At 50.0% G+C, this 22,660-nt stretch overlaps 8 protein-coding genes across 8 annotated transcripts; all 8 read left to right on the forward strand.

The window, feature by feature from the left end:
- Positions 1-1,867: 1,867 nt before the first annotated feature.
- On the forward strand, positions 1,868-2,494 carry TbgDal_III5520 (hypothetical protein, conserved; the record flags this gene model as incomplete). The annotated part of the gene is made up of 1 exon (XM_011774198.1): positions 1,868-2,494. The coding sequence occupies one exon, from the start codon at positions 1,868-1,870 to the stop codon at positions 2,492-2,494; it is 627 nt and encodes a 208-aa protein (XP_011772500.1).
- Positions 2,495-2,720: 226 nt separating this feature from the next.
- On the forward strand, positions 2,721-4,970 carry TbgDal_III5530 (hypothetical protein, conserved; the record flags this gene model as incomplete). Its single annotated transcript, XM_011774199.1, has 1 exon — positions 2,721-4,970. One exon carries the CDS (start codon positions 2,721-2,723, stop codon positions 4,968-4,970), a length of 2,250 nt encoding a protein of 749 aa, XP_011772501.1.
- Positions 4,971-6,410: 1,440 nt separating this feature from the next.
- Positions 6,411-7,910, forward strand: TbgDal_III5540 (hypothetical protein, conserved; the record flags this gene model as incomplete). The annotated part of the gene is made up of 1 exon (XM_011774200.1): positions 6,411-7,910. One exon carries the CDS (start codon positions 6,411-6,413, stop codon positions 7,908-7,910), a length of 1,500 nt encoding a protein of 499 aa, XP_011772502.1.
- A 569-nt stretch (positions 7,911-8,479) lies between these two features.
- TbgDal_III5550 (kinesin, putative) lies at positions 8,480-13,264 on the forward strand (the record flags this gene model as incomplete). The annotated part of the gene is made up of 1 exon (XM_011774201.1): positions 8,480-13,264. The coding sequence occupies one exon, from the start codon at positions 8,480-8,482 to the stop codon at positions 13,262-13,264; it is 4,785 nt and encodes a 1,594-aa protein (XP_011772503.1).
- Positions 13,265-14,062: 798 nt separating this feature from the next.
- On the forward strand, positions 14,063-14,383 carry TbgDal_III5560 (hypothetical protein, unlikely; the record flags this gene model as incomplete). Its single annotated transcript, XM_011774202.1, has 1 exon — positions 14,063-14,383. The coding sequence occupies one exon, from the start codon at positions 14,063-14,065 to the stop codon at positions 14,381-14,383; it is 321 nt and encodes a 106-aa protein (XP_011772504.1).
- A 417-nt stretch (positions 14,384-14,800) lies between these two features.
- On the forward strand, positions 14,801-17,878 carry TbgDal_III5570 (hypothetical protein, conserved; the record flags this gene model as incomplete). Its single annotated transcript, XM_011774203.1, has 1 exon — positions 14,801-17,878. One exon carries the CDS (start codon positions 14,801-14,803, stop codon positions 17,876-17,878), a length of 3,078 nt encoding a protein of 1,025 aa, XP_011772505.1.
- A 731-nt stretch (positions 17,879-18,609) lies between these two features.
- On the forward strand, positions 18,610-20,262 carry TbgDal_III5580 (hypothetical protein, conserved; the record flags this gene model as incomplete). The annotated part of the gene is made up of 1 exon (XM_011774204.1): positions 18,610-20,262. One exon carries the CDS (start codon positions 18,610-18,612, stop codon positions 20,260-20,262), a length of 1,653 nt encoding a protein of 550 aa, XP_011772506.1.
- Positions 20,263-21,557: 1,295 nt separating this feature from the next.
- On the forward strand, positions 21,558-22,577 carry TbgDal_III5590 (oxidoreductase, putative; the record flags this gene model as incomplete). The annotated part of the gene is made up of 1 exon (XM_011774205.1): positions 21,558-22,577. One exon carries the CDS (start codon positions 21,558-21,560, stop codon positions 22,575-22,577), a length of 1,020 nt encoding a protein of 339 aa, XP_011772507.1.
- Positions 22,578-22,660: the final 83 nt, after the last annotated feature.

Consider the following 22,660-nt stretch of genomic DNA (forward strand, 5'->3'; position numbering starts at 1 on the left):
GTGTTTTTTCCCCGTATCATCACCAACGTTTACCGACTGTTCGCCATGGAGGAAGCATCATGACTGTAGGTTCATCGAGGGAGGGGGTGGCAACCCCGAAGAACATATACATTACTTCCGCCTTGTGCTCAGGGACATTGAACTACCATTTGCTCCAGTGAACGATGTTTCATGACAAAGACTGGTGCGAAATTGGTATGTATTACGTTTATGTATGTGCGGATTAATGTTTTGGCTCCCGTTTTCTCTGTTCAGGGCTGCGGCGTTACTAGCGCGATTAAAGGACGTTAGGTGGGGAGGGGGTATAAGGCATGTTTACCCTTGTACCCGGGTGTAGCACAAATTTATGCGGCAGCAGGGAAGTATATGAACATAACTGTAGGGGTCCTGCGCGAAGAGCGGGTGACGTGCAATTATATCATAGATCTGAAACTTGAATGAAAGCATTCTACTTCGTTTTTAAATTCCCCCTTTCTACAACTTTGAGGAAAGATATACATCAAGTGATCCATGTAGCCGCACATGAAACCCAGTTCGACTGGCTGTTGTTACCGTGCATTCGATATTGGGAAGAGGACGGCACCCCTTCCCGCTATTTCACCCACGGGTGCGCTGCGAACGTTAAACGCTTCAACGACGTCGGGTTTCTTTCGACAGTTTGGTGTCGCTGGTAATGGAGTGCAGAGTTTTCCGAAGCAAGCTCAAGAAAGGGCATGCTCCCACCCGACTGCTAAATTTCTTTCAGGCAAATATAAGCGGTGGATACACCCGGTGGATTTCGAGTCTTTGAACGAACCCACCCTGTCAATTTGATTGTGATGAGTTATGTGATATTTTTCTATCATGTTTTGGCGCGTCATAATGACATAGTCACTTCTCTGTGTTTTACCCGAGTCGGAGGCGCCACTTAATACTATGTAGGTGAGTTTTTGGTGGGATTCGGCTCAGCAGTTGCACTATTGTGACTCCGTTGATACACAGCGTGCCGAAGGCATGCACCTTATTTCGATAACCACATCAATGAAAAGCGTTGTGTTTCATGCGAACTTTGGTGTTTCACACATTCTACTTTACCTCTTTTCATACTGGAGCGGTAGTTGGGATCATGTTTACGACGGTATCTTTTTAATATATATATATATATCATCTGTTAACCCAGTTATCTGTTTTTCGTTGTTTGTGGCGTCGGTTTTGTTGTTAAAGGCACATTTTAGCGCCATCATTACCTATTAGTGCCCCGATTTGTTGTCGTTGTTATCACTGGAAGTTTCTTTGTACTGTAGCCACTCGTTACCGTGAGTGGTTGAATCGTTTTTCGACTGGTCAACTATTTTGACTTGAAGGACCCGTCGTATCCTCTGGCATGTGGTGTTCGTGGTTGATACAAACGTGTTTGTGCGTGTTTTGCTGGGGTTTCGACTGCAGCGCTTGTGTTATTTGGCAGTGACCACAAGTACAAACTGTCTGTCGCACAAACCACCTAGCTAGCAAAAAATTTTGCCACATGCACGTCTTGAATAAACGGACGTGGCGACGTTCATGCTAATTTCATCGGTTACGTTGCTTGGGGGAAGTGCTGTAGCATTATTGGCGATAGGGGAGGGATTTTTTTTTTTTTTTTGGAGTGTTTATTTGTTTCTTCCCTTTAATGGTGCAGAGGAATGGGCTTGATACAGCTCGGGGATGTCGCTGTACTTTGATCGGGGGAAACGACTAAAGGGTATCTGTGAAGATGTTTTTGTTGGTGGGGACATGCTTAGAGGTGAGTTATCTACATGGAAGTGGGTCTGCATTGCTGCTGCCTGCATTCCCTTATTTTGAACGGTAGTCGCTCAACGATGCTTCTTCCCACATATTTTGAGAGCGAATGAGAGAAACTGCTATTATGAACAACAGATTAGTACTACTTGCTTCAGCTTCCACAGATGCAGAGAACGGCAGTGTACACGTTCGTGGCGGCACCCGGTGCTGCGGGCCCTGTTGTCACTCAGACCAAAAGCGAGGACGGTCAGTGTGGACGAAGCCCACGTTAGAAGCAGACGACACTGCTGACAGCGACGCGTGTGAAGATGTCGTGAAGCGCAGTGAGCGGCTCTTGGAACTCTTGCGCGTGCGCAAGATTCAGTGTGATTCAGCTGTTGATACTTCTAGCATGATTTATGATGTGGAAGCAGAGATGTCACCATTGGCTGCTTCTGGCACGCGGATGTGTGGGGCCATTTTTTCCCAATCCTCTGCTCTTGTGCCTTTGTCCTCCATCGCTGGGGATAAGGATCTCGTGGAGTTTGATGTATCTGGGGAAGAGAAAACTAACCTGGTGCCGGTGAGCTCTCGTTCGCTACTGAAAGTTGCTATTACTTGTACGGACGCAGAGACACAAACACTTCCCGCTCCGGTGGGCTATCGGGTGGAAAGCCCAATAATGACAAAACCTGATTGGTTCGTTCTTCGGTTATGTGAATTGGACGCTTTACTTCACATATTTTTTTCCTGAGATTGTTTATTCGTTTATTTGATTCTTTTTTTTTTCCCGCACCACGTCTATTTTTATACTTTTTGCAGATGGGACTGCATGTTTTCCCCTCCTGACTGCTCGGCTCAGTGTTGCCCATCTTCCTCCGCCGTGGTTGCCGGTTTCCCAGTAGTTGCGTTCGTGAGGTGATCCTATTTCTCTGACCCCTCCGGCTGCTTAATAGAATAAGAAGCTAAGTAATCAAAAAATGACCTCACTCGTCCTAAATCACTATTCGCAGGAGGAAGTCAGCCGACTTTTCAATCTTTCGTCTCCACGAGACCTATTTCACCAGCGCACGCCGGCGCTGGCCGACGGAGACGTGAAACAGAAGGTGGAGGAGATACGCTCTTACGTGCATAGCACTATGGAACTGTATGAGAGGGTTTTTGAATGCCTCTCGTCGGAGGAAGCGTTTTTCGTTCAACCGATCCACAAGCTTCGCCACCCCTTAATTTTTTACTACGGCCACACTGCCTGCTTCTACATAAATAAGTTGTGCGCCGCTGGACTCTCCATGCGAATTCGCCCACACCTTGAGGAGGCGTTTGCAGTTGGTGTGGATGAGATGAGCTGGGATGATCTTAACGAAGAGCACTATAACTGGCCAACAGTGGAGGAAGTTGTAGAGTACCGCCGTGCTGTCCGTAAGCACGTGGATGGCATGATGACAAGTGGCAAATTTGAACTGACCCTTCCCTTGACATTTGCTGGAAGCACAGAGAACGCTGACAGTTCATTTTGGTGGTTAATGTTGATGTGTGCTGAGCACGAGCGCATCCACGTCGAAACCGCCTCCGTTCACGTGCGAGAACTTCCCATGCGTTATGTGAGGCCGTCTATGGATCAGTTCTGGAAGCCGTGTGGGGAGGCAGGTTGCGAAGCCCCGGCAAACGAGCTGGTGGATGTAGCCGGGGGACGGGTAGCCGTCGGACGTGCGCCTAACTCTGAGCTATACGGTTGGGATTGCGACTACTCTGACGGAAATTATGTGCTTAATGTTGCACCGTTCAAGGCGAGTAAGTACTTAGTGTCTAACGCGGAGTTCTTTACCTTTGTTGTTGCAGGTGGTTACGCTACGCAACGCTACTGGGATGAGGAAGGGTGGAACTGGGTCCAGTGGAGGAAACCTGAGTGTCCCTGGTTCTGGGTTCGCGATGAGAACCGACCCAAGGGCTATGCGCTTCGACTTCAAACGACGCTTATTGACTTGCCGTGGAGCTGGCCATGTGAGATTAACAATCTTGAGGCTCGGGCGTTTTGTAACTTTAAAAGTGAGCAAACTGGGAAGAAAATTCGTATGCCTACAGAAGCTGAATGGCTGATTCTTTGGGACCGGTACGTCGGCAAAGATCAAATGTTGTGGGATGTAGCGCCGGGGAATGTTAACATGGAACACTTCCAAAGTAGTTGCCCTGTCGATAAGTTTGCTCACGGTCCATTTTTCGATATAGTTGGAAACGTGTGGCAGCACTGTGAAACACCAGTATACCCGTATCCTGGTTACCAGGTGCATCCATTCTACTATGATTTTTCTATGCCTACCTTTGATGGTCGCCATGCGTGCATGAAAGGCGGGGCATGGGTTAGTACGGGGAACGAGGCTACACGCGATGCTCGCTTCGCCTTTCGCCGCCATTTCTTCCAATACATCGGACTTCGATACGTGGAAGGTGAACCAGTGCAAGAGGGGTTTCTCAACTTGAATTCGTTGGGGCTTGATCCCATGGTGGATGCCATTACGGATGCCAACTACCGTCCTTCGTTTAATGACATCCCTAATGGTTTCGTACAGATAGCAGAATTTGTTATGAACCAGTTCAGGTGTTGTGCTAGGACAGGGCCGAAGCGTGCCCTTGATTTTGCGTGTGGGGCTGGACGGATAGCATTTGAGCTGACGTCAATGTTTGATCAAGTGGTTGGGTCGGATTTTTCTGCCCGATTGCTCATTCCCGCCTACGCTATCAGTGAGCGCGGAAGCTACACATATAGTATTGTGAACTCTTCTACGTCGAGACGTGTAGAACAAACCTTCAAGTCGCTGGGGTACCCGTGGGATGCAACCCGAGGGCGCGCTGTTTTTTTTCAAGCAGATCCTACGAACCTACACTCCCACATGAAAGATTTCTCGTTGATCTTGTGCTGGAACACGCTGGATAGGAGCTACAACCCCACCGCTGTTCCGTCGCATATGGTTGACAGGCTTGTGGTGGGTGGTTTGATTGTCTTCGGGCTTGATGGAGTGACTGATGAAGTCAACGAAGGAAAGAGGGAGCAGGGGGGTGAGGAAACACCCAAGCAGGTCGTCTTCTCAGAAAACGAGATCTATCATCTGTTGGGCGGAGAAAACGTGGTGGACCGCGTCGGAGACCCAACACAACTGACGGTTGCGTTTCCTGCGTCAGACTCTACAGCAACTTTCAGAAAAGTTCGGCTGTCCGTCTACCGAAAGAAATAAGTGATGGACAAAGCTCTACCTCCTCTCCAGTTTGTATGAAGTCACAGTCGCGCCTCGAGTCTTCTTCCGATGAGGCTTTAACATGATGGTGGGGCGTTTAGTTTTTCGGTTATTTTCCATAATTTTCTTTCTTATTTGGTTTTTCGGCTTAACAAAAGGCCGGTTTCCGGGCCTCCCCACCGCGGGCGCTTTGCTACGGGCCACCGTCTATGCACTGGCTCGCCTCATAGCATTTGAATACGTACATATACTTGTATTCGAATAGTTTGTGCAGTTCTAATGAAAAAAGTATGTTTTCAGGGTTTATGAGATATACCATTTGTGTTTAATTTTTTGTACCCCCGTATTCACATTGTTTACTCATTTATCAAAAGAGGAAGTGGTAGCGTGGAGGCAGGTAAACGCCGCCGGCTACGAGCGAACGGGTGTCGGGAAACGACGATGTGTTAGCGATTTCGTTTGGGATACCATAATTGAGGAGAGAGATCGTTGGCATTCGGTGATGGAAGAGGGATGCATTCTGCTAGTTTTGTCAGTGAAGTAAAATGGACTGTGCCCACTTTTTTTTTCTTCGTATTGCTAAGCGGCGAGAAATGTGCATGATATCCCGCCTCAGTGCCCTGACTACCCCTCCCACTCATGGCGGTTGTTGAGTTGTTTTGATGGTTCCTATGGGTCGTTTCTTTGTGTTCTCAGGTGCTTCCGCTTGAGCGTGTGGCTGTTATTCAGAACATATTGAGGGCCAACTTATGTAAGGCACTTGTGTAACTATGGGATTGGAGGTGTGGCTTTGTTGTGGTAGGATCGAAGTTCAGCGTATTGTGGCAGATCAACCCCATTTCCTGTTTGCTCGCGTCAGGAGGACACTGTTTCTTTTTTTTTTTTAAAGGCACAAGGGAATACGCCTGGGTTAGTGCGCTGCATTTGACCTTATATCCGGTTCCTATTGATGAGGCTGGCTTCGTTTTGGCGGCGGTATATTCAACCAAGCGCGATCCCTGAATCGACTATGCCCTCCACTACGCTATGTCGGCTTACTGACTTTAGGATCCACCTCGTTGACCTCTGTCCTTTTACTTGGGGTGTTTAAACTGGGTTCGGGCTCTGTGGGTACTCGTCAGCGACCGTCGTTCACATCGGACATCTTTAATTATTTTTATTCCATAATCCGTTTGTGTTTTTGTACCCCTCACTCCAATATACGAGGGTGTAAGGGCCTGAGAGTTATGTGCATGTGGGAGGAACTCTTCGTATTAATGCAGTTTCTTGTTTTTTGTTTGCATACGCCAGCTGAGTACCACGCACCTTCTCGTTTCCCATATGTGTGTGTATCTCCTTCCGTAGGTCTGCGCGCTGTTTGTCTTCTTTTACGGTCATTTGTCATTATTTCGTTAATTTCTTTTGCCCCTTGTAGATACGCGGTGCGGCCAGTAGGTTGGGATGCGGCGTGCATTGTACCGTGGGGTGACCGAGTCAGGACCTGAAATAAGATATTTTGCTGTTCACGCTGGATGCATGCGACGCTGGTGCAGCGCTGCGAGTGGTTCTTCGCGTGGTGATAGGCCCACTGATTATGATGTACCTCCACCGCGCCCCGCCTTTTATGTGCCCCCGGAGGAACGAGCATCAGACGATGCCTCGCTCCAGTTTCTTCGGAAAGACAGTGGAGTGCGCTCAGGTCTGATGAAGGGATGTGGGGATGCGACTGGTGAGGTTAAACTAGAGCCTGGCCAACTCTTCGCCCCCGAGCCTCCCGTGCGCCCGGCGGAATCACCCAGTTACATCAATGAAAAAGCAGCGCGATTGTCATCTACAAGTGTCCGCGCAGGGGCCTCCTTGTTAACGGGGGACATCGGAGCAGAGGTCAGTCGTCTAGCGGTGGTGAAAAATTCCACATCTACGCGGAACCGAAGCGAGAAAACAGATGCATCTCCACCCCTCACGTATGGGGGGAGTAAAGGATCGATATTTGAGTCGAGGGACGTAGCCGATGGAGTGCCGGAGGGGAAAAAGATCAGACAACACGAAGGAACTGTTGGCAGAGGTGAGGAAGGCGGAGAAACCACTGGAGGAAATCCCACTGGCGATGAATTGCCGCTCTTACAACAAATGCAGGTTGATCTTCGCCGTCTGGAATACTACCAGGGGACCCCCCAATATCCAGAGATGCTGAAGGAGTTCCGTGCAAAATACTTATCTGACGGCGGTAGCGAGGGTGAAGGGGACGGACGTCTGGAGGACCTTCGGTCTTACACCCAGGAAGAGCTGGCGCGCGGACTGGAGTCACAGCCAATTGATTATCTTCGGGCTAGCAGTAAGTTGAAGGTGGAGCTTACCAGCGGCCCCAGAGCGTACGACCCGGTACTTGTCATGCAGCAGATGGGTGTGATGCGGTTTCAAGGGTATGCTTTCCCTCCCACGACGGAATTAGGTAGGCTATGCGACAGTGATGGAAAACTGCCGGACTCGAGCGAAGGTGCCCATAGATTTGCCAAGTATGTAGCTCAGACGGCTCCAACAGCCATCAAAGATCAATTGAAAGGCAATGAGGACAGGCACATTCTCTATCGAACAATGGGCCTAGACGTCGTACAACGCCGACAAGTGAAGGCTATGTTGAGTGACTTTGACCACGGTGATCGCCATACGTCATACCATGTGATGATGTCGTATCCCTACGCTGACTGGTTACATGTGTTCTACATGGTTTTGGTGGGGGTGGCGATATATGAGATGCAGGTTCGATTTTGTGCGTATGACTTTTATGATGAGTATTTGGGATTGGACCTGCGCCAAGTTCCCAAATTGAAGAAGCCCTTCCTTGTCACTGTTACTGTTGTGGTGATGGTAGTCGCACTGTTTCACCCACTGCTTCTAGTTAGCATTGCAACCACGCGTCTTTATCGCATCGCGATGAAGCGCCCTGTTGGACCTCCATAACGTCTTTCACATCTCAGGTCTATCGACGAAGGCTCAAGGCTTGCATTCTATGCAACAGGGGCTGATGGCGGTGGTACCTGCTTTTGCGAGTACCTTTCACTGTTTTGATTTTATTTTGCACTACAGCACTCCGAATGTTCTTTCTTTTTGTGATGCTGCCCACTTCTAATAGCTAAGCAACTGCCTTCTTTTTTTCACTGCTTCCAATTTGGCAAGAAGACTACCGAGGAAGAGGGGGTGATAGGCAGCGCATTGAGAAAGGTGCGTTTAAACCCTAGGAATATCCGCAGAGTAGGTGTATCCACCACACCACCAATACCGCAAAACGAACCAAAAGTAGAGGAATAACGTACAAAGTATCGAAGGAGAGCATCAAGCGGCCTTTCGCACGGGTAAGTTATCAGTTTCTGTGAGTGGGAGTGCGACCAAGTTTAGATTATTTTTCATTTTATATATTGTTAGAAGGAGAGAGTATCTTTTTAGCATACGTCGAAAGGTGATATTCATAGAGTTGTTTACTAGATAGAGTGCATATACACGTGTATCGTAAGCTGTAGTATCGCTTATTCATGTCTATGCACCGTGACTTACTTCGAATAAGGCGGCAGACGTCGAACCTTGTCTCGTCACCCTCGCCTCCTTCCTCACGTGCCAGCCCTCGTGCAAGGGTGAGTTCGGCTAGAGGGGAACAACGACAAGGTGCTAGTGAAGCCGTGCATGTAGCAGTTCGTGTGCGGCCTTTGTCTGTCAATGAGGCGGGACAAGATGTCATCGTTTCGATGGATCCGTCAGCGAAGAAGATATTCGTGAGGAACCGAGGCGAGGAGAAACAAGAGTTTCCTTTTGAGTTGCCCGTATGGTCTTGCGGTGGAAATGCGCTAAACGGCTCGCCGCCGGTAACTCAGGCAGCACTGTACAAAATGGTTGGGCAACCCCTTTTGGACCACGCATTTGAGGGCTTTAACAGCACACTTATGGTATACGGTAGCACAGGCAGCGGAAAAACTTACACAATGATGGGTGACATGGATGGCGGCTTTCTGGGTGAGGACGAGGATGTGCTCAACGATGGTGAGGAGGGCATTGTCCCACGCCTATGCCGTGAGATGTTTCAGAAGATCAGAGATCGCTCGGTCAGCTTGTCTGACGGGGGAACGCTGACGTGGGATGTGCATGCCTCCTATGTGGAGGTTTATTGTGAGAAGATTAGCGATTTACTGAATAACGGTGCCCCTGTCACTATTCGTGAGGTGATCACGGATAACGAAGCGCACTTTGCGCTCAATGGTGCGCAGCGGGTTAACGTCCGTAATTCAGCGGAAATACTGCATCTCCTAAAAATTGGTAACAGACACAGGAAAACAGCCTCTACGGCCATGAATGAGCGCAGTAGTCGTAGTCATGCTATATTTGTTGTGGAGCTCACCGAGATGCTTGTAGTGAGAGGACCCGATGGTGAGTGTGTCGGTGCCCCAGGCAAGTTCCTTACCGTTCGCCTCGTTGATTTGGCGGGTAGTGAACGCGTTGGGGAAGCGGGCATGTCGGGACAGCTATTCAAGGAGGGTGTTGATATTAACTGCAGCCTCTTCACCCTGGGTATGGTAATTGAGGCTCTTTCGGATCCTAGTCGACGCCATATGAGGCCACCATACCGTGACAGTACGTTGACGAAGATTCTAAAGGACGCATTTGGTGGAAACAGTAAAACCACGATGATTTGTACCATTGCCCCCACGGAGGCCCAACGTGTGCACACGGTTCAAACACTTCAGTACGGGCTTAAGGCGCGACGAATTGTGAACAAGCCATGTGCGAAGAGAGGACCGTCAGCTAAAGAGCTTCGTAAGGCCAGTGAGGAGATGCTTAGTTTACGCCAGAAGCGCAGGGAAAGGCAACCACAAGGCGGTGGCTTGGAGGAATCGTATGCTGATCTAAGGCGTGCTGGCGGCGGAGGCTTACATAATGGGGGTGCTTTACGTCATTCTGAGAGCTCGTCGGAAGGCAAGGAGACTTCTCTTGGGGGCTCCAATTTCGCTACAGATGAGGAGAGGGACCGTTACAGAAGGAGGATGGAAGAGCTGGAAGAAGAAATTGAGCGTGCGAGGGCGAGATACAGAGAGCAGGGGCGGGAGCTGCAAAACATAAGGAGAGAGAGTGCGGCTGAGGCTGAGGTGCGTTTAAGGGCGTTAGAAGCCCAATTCAATGAGAAGGAAAATCATTTGAAGCGGAAAGGTCACGAAATTCAAAGGAAGCACCGTGATGCGGAGAGCCGATTGAAAGAGTTTAAAAATTTTTCGGAGGAGCGCATTTCTGACCTCCTTCGTGCACAGGGGGAGCTGAAAGATAAGTTACACGAGAAGGAACTTGCAGTCGGGCAGCGTGAGCGGGAGCTGCAGGAGGCCCAGAGTCGTGCCGAGGAGGAGGTTTCCCGTTTGCATCAGCGCATGATGCAGCAGGAACGAAAATGGCTTGAACGCCATAAGGCTTTGGAAGCTGAAATTTGCGCACAAGAAGACAAAATGAGGGACCGATTGCGTGATGCTATGGAGAGAATGCGTAATGTGGAAGAAGTTGCAGCACGTCGCGAGAGTGAGCTTCACCGCAAGTGGTTAGATGCCCAGCAAGCGACCCGAGAGCTTCACCACAAGTTAGCTGAGAGCGAGGCAGAAAAGGCGCGACAAATATCTCAGGATCGCCGGGAAACAACCAAACGCGAGTCTGAACTTGCCCATAAATTGGAAGAAACTGAGCGCGGCCGAAAGGCCCTCGAACGTGAGGCGGTATCGCTAAAGACTGAATTGGATGTGTTGAAGGAAGACTACGAGATGCTCGCTAAAAACAGCAGGGAGGGTTGTGATGCGGAGGCGCGGCTTCTCCCCCTTGAGGAGGAACTAAAGAGGCGAGAGGAGCGGCTGCAGCAACGCGAGGAACAGGCCCAGGCATCACTCGATGAAGTTCTAAAGAAGCAAGAGGAACTGGACCGCTTACACCTCGCAGTCATTGCCAAAGCAGATGCTATTGAGAAGGATGCGGTTGCCGCACTTCGGGAAAGGGAGAGTCGCCTTCAGAAGCGTGAAGATGAGCTTAAGAGCTTGGAGCATGAGTTGGAGGCACGCTCCGCGGTTTTGGATGTGGAGGCCAGGGATAAATCAATGGAGTACGACACGAAGGAGAGTGGGGCAGAGGCTTTAGCTTCCCGCGAACGCCGCGCCACAGAACTGCTTCAAGATGAACTTCAGGAAGCATTGCAACGTGTTCATCTCGACATGAAACAGAGGGAAGAGAAGTTTGATCGAATGGAAGATGATATTAAGCGATGTCGTGAGCAGTTGGAGAATCTCTACAACGAGCGGGATGAGATGCTTAGGCGTGCATCCACATCCTCCGCTGGACGCAGCTGCGTGTTTGACTCGCCGCTTCCCGTTCCTCCACGGGGTTGCCGAAGATGCAGGTCGGGTACATCGTGGCCGTCCAACTGTAGCACGATAGGGACCGGGGAGGAAAATGATGCTTCTCTCAGTGGGCGGCAGTTCTCTCCTAACCAAAGCAGCGCGTCGCAGCAAGAACCGCGCTGCTCAGAGAACGGGGTTGAGGGGGGGAGGTCGTCTGAACTGCGTCCGATAAGTGCTCTTGCGGGGGAGTCGGTTTGCTTATGGCTCAAGAATATGCTAATCACTATGGAGGAAAGGAGCCGCGGCTTACTTGAGGATTTGTGCTATCATGAATACAGTGTCCTCAAGCGGATGACGTCCATTGGCTCTCTTTTTTCGTTTGGCGAAAATGCTCCCAACACGAGGAGCCCTGAGGTGGCCGCCAGGGTGGTTGACCGTACTTCGGTGTCTGCATGTAGTGACCATTTGCGCGGTGGTTTTCGACTTGGATCAATATGTGGTGTCGTGCCCCATGATGCTCCTTGCGTGCCTAGCCTCATGCATACTGAAGCGGACTGCGGTTTAAGAGATGCAGCATCGGAACATGAACAACTTGCCCAGCGTATAGTCGCGTTTGAACGGCTGCAGCATCAACGTGAGGTCGAGTTTCAGCAGAAGGATGAGCAAATCAGGGAATACCTAGTTGAAGTGGAGGCGATGGATCGTGAAAGGATGGCGATGTATCGCTTAAAGGAGGAGGAACACGAGGCTGCGGCTGCACAGTTGCAGGTGGCAAAACGTGAGTTTGACCACCGTGTTAATTGCATGCAGCAAACCCTTTTTTGCCGCGGCGCGCAGCAACACGCTGAGTCCATAGTCTTGCAGGAGGCCGCTGAACGCGAGAACATTTTTCGGCTATTCAACATTCAACTTCACAAGATTTTCGCCCATGAGAGAAACATGGCGCACCATACGAACTGTGTGGACTTGTTGCGCCAGAGAGAGGAGATGATCACGCTTGAGGAGGCACAACTCCAGAAACGTATAAGTCAGCTAAAGGACGAGGAGGATGAGTGGAAAAGACGTCGTTCCACCGAGGAGACGCAGATACTCACGTACCTATTGGAGCTACAAAACGAAGATATGCTGCGCAAGCAAGCCATTGGGGAGAAGGGAAGCCGAGAGGACACCGCGAAATACTGCGAAGACGCCGAACGCGGGGTTGCGGGTTTGTGTAATGTGATGCATCGAGTAAGGGATCACACGCAGAAGTGTGAACTTGCGATACAAAAGATGGAGAGTGAACTGGAACAGCAGGCAGATGCGGAGAAGGTCTTGGAGGAACGTGAAGCTGCTGTTGAACGGCGCCGTCGTGAACTTTCCACCAGCATGGAGTCTCGGGAGCGTTCCCTTTTGGACAGGGAAATGGAACTGGAGGAGTTGACTTGTCGGCTTAAAGGTGACATACAAAAACGTGAACTTGCGATACAAAAGATGGAGAGTGAACTGGAACAGCAGGCAGATGCGGAGAAGGTCTTGGAGGAACGTGAAGCTGCTGTTGAACGGCGCCGTCGTGAACTTTCCACCAGCATGGAGTCTCGGGAGCGTTCCCTCTTGGAACAGGAAGTGGACCTACGGAAACTGTCCACTAAAGCAGGGGATAATTGTCGTAAACGTCCGGGTTCTCGTGTGGCACATAATCAGGAAGGTTCCTACTACGTTGACGTCAAGAAGCTTCTGGAGGTCTGTGGATTTCAACTGCCGGGTGGAAAAGTTGAATTCCCGGACGGCTCTGACACACCGATTGAACTCACCGATAACCTTATCGACGTTATCGAATCACTACGACACCAGCTAAAGGTATGGATTCAAAAGTATCGTGTGCTGAAGTCAGATGAGAAACTGGAGTGTGAACGCTGTTTGTGGCAGAATAACCGTGGTGCCACTGTGTGCCGATGCTGCGGCAATGCTCAACTTGTGTAATTTATCTACTGCGGAGGGAGCAGGAAGAGCACAATACTAGCGTACATTACCGTCTGCGGAACTCCCCCTTTTCAAGGACGTGACACATAGCGTGCAGAAAATAATGGCGGGAGTTCTGTAAACTCGTGTCACTTATGGTGCGCGTAGGCGTTGCGTGCGCTTTATTTTAACCTTAGACACTTTTTTTTTTCCCGCTATATGCTTGGCACGTGGGTGTAGGCCGTAACTTCCCTCAGGTAGCACTGCTGCCGTCCAGTGTTGGAGTACCGTTTGGCAGGTGTCGATCAATAGTTCTCTTTTCGAGCGCTGTAGGTCGTATGGTAAGTGGAGGAATCGATGGTGAGTGAAAAGACTAATATATATATATATATATATATATATATATACATTTTTTTGAGCACCTCAGCACGTGTGAGGAACAAAAGTGAATGTAACGGTGATGATGATAAATGCAAGATGTGAGCTCAAATGACACTAACGCGATTTTTTTTTGTTGGAGCTATACGTCGTTGCCCTCGTTTCGTTTCAGTGTTCGTTTGCTCGCGATTGGTTTACCCTTTTAATGTGGATGCGCGTCAGTTTTTAGATTCATGAATGACCGATGTCTTGTGGTGACTTGTGCACTCATCTTACAAACGGTTGCAGTGCGTAGATTTCGCCGTGCGTTCTTCTTCCTTTGGGGGCAGAAGAAAAAAAATTAACGTCAACTTGCACGCACGAACTTAGCTAACACCGCAGGCATAATAAAGAGTTATGGGAAGTGAAGTGGTGAGAGTGGGTTGATGGCGCCACTTTGGGATGATTGTCCTCCCTTTCCCTCCTTTTCTTTCCTTCTTTATCGTTCTCTCTCTATTCCTATCACCGTTTTTAGTACCTCTATTTGTCGTATTTGTCAACTCCTTAGTGCCATTTGTTTACTTCACTTTCCCAATCCATTCTTCTACCTTACCTTGCCTTTCTTCTATTATTACAGCGAGGACGTTTATTAGGTGGCAAATGATATGTGACGGCAGGGAACCGCTGTCTTTTGGGGTTGGAAGATTATTGTTCATGATGTGTTTGTTTGTGTACACAACAAACGTAGAGGGTGACAGCCAGAGATGGAGACCGCTGTTTTAATGACCCATCAGCGAACCCTCTTATATTGGGAGTAGACATTTTAACATTCCCCCAGCTCCAAGCGTTCTGTTGTTTTCCTTGAGTGTCTTTTTTTTACTCTTTCCTGACCTGGCGAAAAGGGGGGGGGGTAGTGTTCCTCTGCCTTATGAACTTTTGCGTGCGAAAAGGGGGAACAAATGAGCTATGTAGATGTGTCGGAACATTTCTTTTTGTTCAGATGTGTGTATACTACCCCTGTCCATGACTGATCTCGCTTGCACTTCCGTTTCAATCAACTCTCGTTATTCTTCTAAGTTTTATCTGCGTGCCTTCTTCTAAGATTCAGTATTTGTTCGCTAGGGTAAACGCTTCCCAGTTAAGGTGCAGCGAAAGAGTGTAGAGACTGTGGAGCGTCATTTGCGGCGCTACACGTAAGGAATGGGAACAATAGAAGGCACAACTGTGGATTTTGATCCTAACCCACTTCAATGCCCCACTAAAACCATTCTTGTAGGGAATGAGGACGCTGCTGCCGGTGTATTACCGCGCACAAGCCGGCACATTGACTTTACTGACGACGGTAAACTATTCGAGGGTCATTTTACACTCCAAGCTAGCAGTCTCAAATCAATCATTCAAGTTCTTGCAGACCAGCAAGCGGAACAGCGGGTAATCATCAACGACCTACAGGATCAGGTGAATAATCTTCGGCAACAAACATCGAAAATGCGTAAGTCGGTACCCACACTGCAGCTTCCTGCCTCAGTAGGGGGGAGCGCTAAGTCATTTTCCAAGGAATATGAATCCCTTGAACAACGGGTGAAGTCGTTGGAAGGGTTCAGATCACTATGGGGGGCCCGCACTGAGGATGTGGATGGACTGATAAGTATATACGGGGATCCCGTTGTTACTCCTGACGAGTACACCACTTACATTATGAACCTCCAACCCTTTCGTGTGGTACGAAGTGAAGCGCGTCACTTTGTTACTTCTCAGGCGGAGCAGCAGAAACAGGCCGTTCGTACTGTGGGCGGTGAGAGAAATGAGAGAACACGCGGTGCGCGAAGTGCTCGCCTTGCTGATCCTGGGGATGCGGCTGATGATGGTTCGCGGACTCCGCGTGAAGGCGGGTCTCGCGCTCCTCGTGATGGGAGTCAGTCTGGTCGTGATGGCTCGCGTGGACCTCGATCGGCTCGTAATCGGCAGGCTCATGATGCTGAGAGGAAGTCTTCCCGCGATGACGACACTCGTACAATTCGTGATGACAATAATTTTGCTAACGATGACAATCGTTCTGGCCGTGATGAAACACGAGGGCGTCGGCGGGTTCGCGAACCCCAGTCTAATGACGATGGCACCCGGTCTCCAATCGAAGAGTCCCATGCCAACCGCGACGACACCCGGCCTGGCCGTGACGATTCGCGCGGGTCCCGGCGGCAGCGCAACCGTCAGTCGCACGAGGACGACCTCAAGTCCTTCCATGAGGAGGATGCTCGAACCCACCGTGGCGGGCCCCGTGGGGCTCGCGACCGCGTCACTTATGGTGAGCATCTGGATTCTCGTGACGGGCTGCGGCAGGACAATATTGGGGATGGGGACACGATATCCGACTTGTCTAAGCGTCTCCAGTTGCTAGAGCAGAGGGTTCGGTCCGTACACGGCGGCCACAAAAATAATGCTCAGGGATCAGCATCTGAGCAACTGTCGCCAACTTCTGATGCCACCGGCGCAAAGGATTTGCAGGCACGAGAGGACATTGAGGAGTTGAGTCGGTTCGTAGCAAAGCGCTTCAAGGAACTCGAGCGTTCTATTGCGAAGGTTCAAGGTGGAGACTTAAATGTCACAGCACCCAAAGCCGGTATGGGTGCAAGGAAATCTGAAACCCCTCCCAAACGGAGGGAGAGATCCCCAACAGTAATGTCCAAAGGCCAGACCGGTGCTGGGGGCAGCGGGCCCGGTCCGAGTGGCGCCGTTGAAAGTGATCTTCTTCAGAAGGCCGGTAAACCGAGGGAGATTGCCCCTAGTTATACTCCGGTTGTGGATGAGGTTGCCCGTGATGACGCTGCCGCTGCATTGGAGCAGGTGGAGCTACTCGAGAAGTATGTGGTGAGGAAGCTAAAGGAACTCACGCCGAGCCTAAGCAAAGGAGTATCAGACACACACATCTCATCACCCCCAATAGGTTCCACTTCCACTCAGCCTCCTGAACGGCCTTCCGGGGAGAGCCACGTCCCCCGCGGTGCTGACCGTTCCGCTTCCGAGAAGGTTGCAGTGGACCAGGCTGCTCGAGAAGATACCTCTCGCTTATTTGAACTTGTACATGACCTAGAGGATGATTGGGGGAAGCGGTGGGCTTCGTTGGAAGAGCGCCTTCGTATCATTGGGCGCGCAGCCGTGAACAAAGGCTCAGTTAACGCGGCCGCACCCGGTACGATCGACAGAAGAGCGCGGGAGGACGCTTCCATATCACTCATGAGAGTTCAGCAGTTGGAACGAGAAATTTCTAGCTTCCGAAGACTTCTCATGAAACGAAACGGGGCACCCATGGAAGTTGGATTGTTTGAAGGCCGTATGCAAAGCGGTGGCGCATCCAAGTTAGTAGTCGATGCGCGGGACCAGAAGGAACCAAATGACAATGGTTGCGCTGCTCTGGGGGCTGTCTTAGAGGGTGCAGATTCCCAGTCACGCGTCCTTGCCCTAGAAAAGGAGGTAGAATCACGGATGGAGGAAGTTAACCGAGCGCTTGCCACCCTACGTACAGCGCAAGTTGGTCAAGACTTTCCCGATCTTAGCTTTCTGGGAGATGACACAGGAACAAGAAAGTCTACAGCGCCGAGCCAAATAGTAATCAGCACCCGGGAGATGGATCTTGCTGCGGCCGGAAATTTTCGGCGCCCGACCCCTGATACGAAGACGTACGCGGCAATGCTTGTCATGTCGTCTTACGACCCTGCACAGCCGTTTCATGGCAGTTACTCAAACTACGATCAGGGGAACCCTATCGTGCTTCGCCCGCCTCAGATGGAGACGTTTGCAACACCACTAGTCAGGCGTGAGCCGCAGGATAATCTTACACCCCGGACACGCGGCGAAGCCGGGGTAGCAGTTGGTACACCTCAACATGAAAAATCACCCGTGAACAAGGCAGCGACTCAGAGCGGTGAGGCGGGCCTATCACCTTCAGGAACGGGTAGCTGTCCCATTAGGATGTCTGGACCAGCGCCGCACCCACCCGACGGGTCTGCAATCTGCCCCGTTGCTCCGCACAAACAGAGTGTGATGCAGCACTTGGGTGATATGAGGTCTGTATCTTCTAGGGTGCGCGGGAGGGAGTCCACTAGGATGGGGTCGCAGAACATCTTAGGACGAGAAACTGTGCTAGGGACGAAGGGTAGGGCAGGATTAGGTCTTGTTGCAGAATCAAGTGCTTTGGGGCACCGGACGCCGTGTGTTGTTCCTAATTGCGCGTGGTGCGCAGTTCAAAATGTAAAGGCAACAGTAAAAACGGCACGCTGACCAAACAGCGCGTGACCAGTTTCAGTTATTCCATTTATATGCGATCTATGTGCTTAGGAAGTGTGTATGCGTATGAAGTAACGGTTTGTTCGCTGCTCCCCTCTTCCGAAAATAAGGGACATGTTTCTTTTTACGTGTGCTCCTTTATGTATCTTTTACGCTGTAACGAATGTTAAGAGCCTTTTTTTTTAAATATCCCGCGTAGTTTTTTTTTTTTTTTGGGGGCAATGTGGGGCTAAACCCAAAGAAAAAGGAGGGAAGGGATTCAGACGGCCAATGCTATCCAATTGTTGAATTCTTTTTACGCCTCAGATGCTTGCGGAGAATCGGAGAGGGAAGATGGAGAAGGGATGTAAACAGATTGAGCGGAGGAAGAACATGACTTCGACAGGATCTCACTCTTGATGTTGCATTCCTCATATTTTTTTTTGCTCTGCATGTTGAAATTACCGTCCGTTTTTTTTCGATGCCCATAGTTTGGGGCCCGTTAATTCTTACTGTGCGCCGAGCGTATTTTCTTCACCCAAACGTCTTCTTTTGTCTCTTTCCTTTTCTCTTTTTGTTTTATCGTCCATTCGTACTTACCACATCCACAGCCATCGTGTTAGAACGGTACAGTTTTTCGATAACCATACGTACAGTGAGAGACGCTTAGAGCAACTATCAATACAGTAGGGGAATAAAACTCCAGTAAAACAAGACCGCCCACTCACCCACCCACTAAGGAGATAATGACAGTAATGGACGTGGATGCCACCGCCATCCCGGATATGATCGAGGCGCAGCTGACTCTTAGCTACAGCCGCCTCACACAACTAATTCGTCTGATTGTTGACCAGGGCAACGGCCATGATATGGACATTGGGAAGATTATGAATCGTCTAGATGCGCTTGCAAAGGAAAACGCAGAGCTTCGGAAGCGTGTGGACGAGCTCACAGAGACGACGATGCGCTGTGGAGGCGTCAACGAGGAGGTAGCAGTGTTGAAACGGGAAGTCGCCATTGTGCAGGAGCTCTGTACCGAGAATACGAAGAGGCTCACCAGCAGTGAAGGCATAAATGAGAGACGATTCGTTAAGTTGGAGGAAGCGGTAAGTACAGTATCGGACACAGGGACAACTGAAACCCAACGCTTGGACGGATGTATCACCGAGCTTCGATCGGAGAACTTGGAGATGAAGAAGGATGTTGGGTGCTTGAACGACTTCGTAGCCCTTTGGGACGGTCATGTAGAGAAGATTCGAGCGCTGACCACACGTGACTCAGAGGGTAATTTGCAGCACGCAGCACATGAGAGGGCGAGATACCTTCACTCCCTTCCCCCATTCACTAAACTGTTTGAGGAGTTGGAGGTGATGCGGCAGCTGAATCGACATCAGACTACGGACTCACTCGCCGCAAAGGGTGTCGTAGGTGTGTTGAGGCGCTCAAGCGCCGGCGATATTGCGGGGAATACGGATCCCGCACCCAAATCACCATGCGTGGCGACCCCCGCTGCCGAAACAGAGTCGTTGGAGAGAATCAATGCCACCATCGCTCAGTTGGACAAACGGCTAAAGGCCCTGGAGACTGAGCGAGCGGAACGAGGTAATGAGGCGCATGGCGCGGCTGCATACAGTTCACAGTTCTTCATGGAAAAGGACTCACGCAACGCTGTGCCTCCATTGGTGGAGGGTTTCATTCCCTCGAGGGCTGTTCTAACCGACATCGAAGATCGACTGTGTTACCTTGAAGCTGCACTCAAAACCGGTAATACCTTGCCATCCTCCCGACGTGTACCACGGTTGCCTGAGAGGGATCTTCCACCAATCGTGGGAGCACCACACCCCCCCGGTGCAGCACCATTGCAGGGTGAAGCTGGGGGAGAACCTTCAACTTCCACAAGCAAAGAACGTCAGGCATCCGAGCGGGCTGCAAGCAACGGCACATCGAATGGGATACCTCCACCTATTCAAGGACATCGAGGGTGCGACGTCAGCAATCCCTCTGCAGGAAACTCATCAAGTGCTGGCGTAAGTCAAGGACGGCACGCGGTGGATGACGGCAGTGTGTTGCGACAACGCGTCGACAAACTTGAAGAGAGGGCGTCTGTGCTGGAGAAAAAGAAAGCTGATCGGCGGGAGGTGCAGCAACTGGAGGAATTTGTAGAGGAATTAGCCAGGCGTTCGTTGGGACCACTCCAAACTGGTCCAGTGCCTTCCAACATGCAAGAAAATGCGCAATTGGGTTACTCAGATGACGTTCTCGGGATGGGGAGAGGCTCGCGAAAAGTGGGCACTGCTCCACTCATGCGCTCCGTATTTGTTGTTGGCATGGGTACACAGTTGAACGATTCGACGGGCAGCAAAACTTCCGCCACAGTCGCCAACCCCAGGCAACTTTAGCTCTATGGGGAGCCGCACAATAGTATGTACGATGTTTGTTTTTTTTCTCTCTTCTTCTGCACCCGTTGGTCTGGTACGGAGGAAGTAGGTATGTATTTTTCGTTTCGTTCTCTTTTGTGGGTTTTCCGCCTTGTCATGTCTTTCGCATAACAATAAACCAAGAAAGAAAAGTTAACAAATACACGAGACTAGAAGAGTAAACAAACCAAAAAAAAATAAATAATAGTTGACGCTTCCCCCATGGTATTGTTACTAAAAGACGTAGGGATGAGAGAAGAGTGAGTGGGTATTGGGAAAAGGGGAACATTTGGAGGAAGAAAAAAATAAAAACATGAGAAATAAAAACGGGTTCGATCTAGTGTTAAATGAGTGAGGTTGTTTACTTGTTGTTTGTAAGCGTAGTGATAGCACTTTAGGGCAAAGATTGCGCGTGCGTATCTGTATGTGAAGGGTTAGTGGGGTACAGTGAAGTGTTAATGGTTGTGGAAAAAAATGTATCACATCCATGTATATATGTGTAAGCGAATGCATTTGCCTCTATTTGTCAGGTGTGGAAAGTGCCGCGTTCCGAAACAAGGCATTATATTTGTTCTTCCTCACACACCTTTATGTTTTTTTTTTTTCTATTGTTGTCAATCGTTGAAGCGACCGACCACATAAGTATGGGGAGGAACCGCGACTGCTTTGTTGAGAAGCCTAAGTTCTTGTGTTTCAGTGGGAAGAGGAAAATATATAGAGGAGATGCGACAGCATCAGGGTCGTCTCGTATGAACGGCAAAAGAGGATAGGGACAGCCCTTTGCTCTTTAAATTTTAATCCATATCTTGAACTAGGGCGGCAGTGGAACGAGATAAGCCGGAGGCCTCGACCTAAATAGTTTCGTTCTGCTGGTCGTCTGCATTTCACCGTTTCCCCCCTTTCGGAAGCAGCTTATTTGCCCTTACGTCAACAACCTTACTTTTGCTTGGTGCAATTGACAGCCGTGTTTACCGCCACACCGCTGCTTTGTGATGTACTTTTACTTACCCCACTTTGACACTGTTATTGCCTTGTGCGGGGGCACTTTGTTGAGGTCGTGTGGGTCGGCGTAACTTTTCTTACCCTGTTTTAATTCGTTACAACATATAGTGCCATTCACTGGTTAAATCGTTTCCTCTTGCCGCTTGTATGGGGATAAGAAATAAAATTTATAAACTATTCCATTTTTTATTGCATTCCTTCAGATTGCTTATCGGGATAAGGGAACACAAACAACTTGCACACAATAGGGGGGGGGGTGCTTTAACGAGGACATCATGAAAACTATGCGTGCGGTTACGCTGAAGGCGTATGGCGCAGTCAACATGCTGGGAATTGGGCAGGTTCCCGAGCCAGCTTTCTCACGTCCAAACGATGTGCTGATCAAAGTCGTAGCTGCTGGTGTTAACCGTGCGGACATTTCGCAGCGTCGGGGCCATTACCCACCACCTCCAGGCGTTAGTGAGCTTTTGGGACTCGAAGTGTCTGGCGTGGTGCTGAGGGTTGGTAGCAACGTCAAGCGCTTCGGTGAAGGCGACCGTGTGATGGCGCTGCTGGCTGGCGGAGGGTATGCTGATCTCGTCGTTGCCCACGAGGGCTCAGTTATGCAAATACCGGATGAGTACTCGTTTGTCGAGGCTGCTGCAATTCCCGAAGGATTCCTTACTGCTTGGCAGCTGTTGAGACGTCACGGATCGCTAAAAAAGGGACAGTGTGTGCTTGTCCATGCTGGTGCCAGTGGCGTTGGTACCTCTCTCATGCAGTTGGCGGGTAAGTACTTCGGCGCGAAGGTCGTCGCTACCTGTTCCGAGGGTAAGGTGGACTTTTGCAAGAAATTTGCGGATATCGTGGTTGACAGGTCTCCCGATGAAATGGGGAGGTGTTTTTGCCACAAAGTAAAAAGTGCTGTAGGAGAGGACGCGGTGAATCTTGTCGTGGACCCGGTGGTGGGAGGTTCATACCTCAACGAGGATGGCATAGTGTTGGCCCAGGATGGCAAAATTGTAGTCATTGCCCTTATGGGTGGCTCCAAGGTTGAGTTGAACATCTCTACTCTGCTCCGAAAGCGGGGAACGATTGTTTTTTCAAAGCTTCGTGATCAGACAGATGAGTACAAAGCATCCCTGGTGGAGGAGTTTGAGAGGGAAGTGATTCCATACTTGAAGGGCCGCATCATCACACCTATTGTGCAGCGGACCTTTGCGATGGAGGATGTAGCAGAAGCTCATATTTTCATGGAGGGTAATATGACGAATGGAAAAGTTATATTGACAATGTGCGACTCTACAGGTGAGTGAGCCCAGGAGCGGAGTGAAAATCTTATTACCATGGTCGTGAACGAAGTGGGCTGTGGCTTCACCTGACATCGCTTCTGGGTGGT

Source organism: Trypanosoma brucei, chromosome 3, assembly GCF_000210295.1.
Source record: "Trypanosoma brucei gambiense DAL972 chromosome 3, complete sequence".
Classification (NCBI taxonomy): Eukaryota; Euglenozoa; class Kinetoplastea; order Trypanosomatida; family Trypanosomatidae; genus Trypanosoma; species Trypanosoma brucei.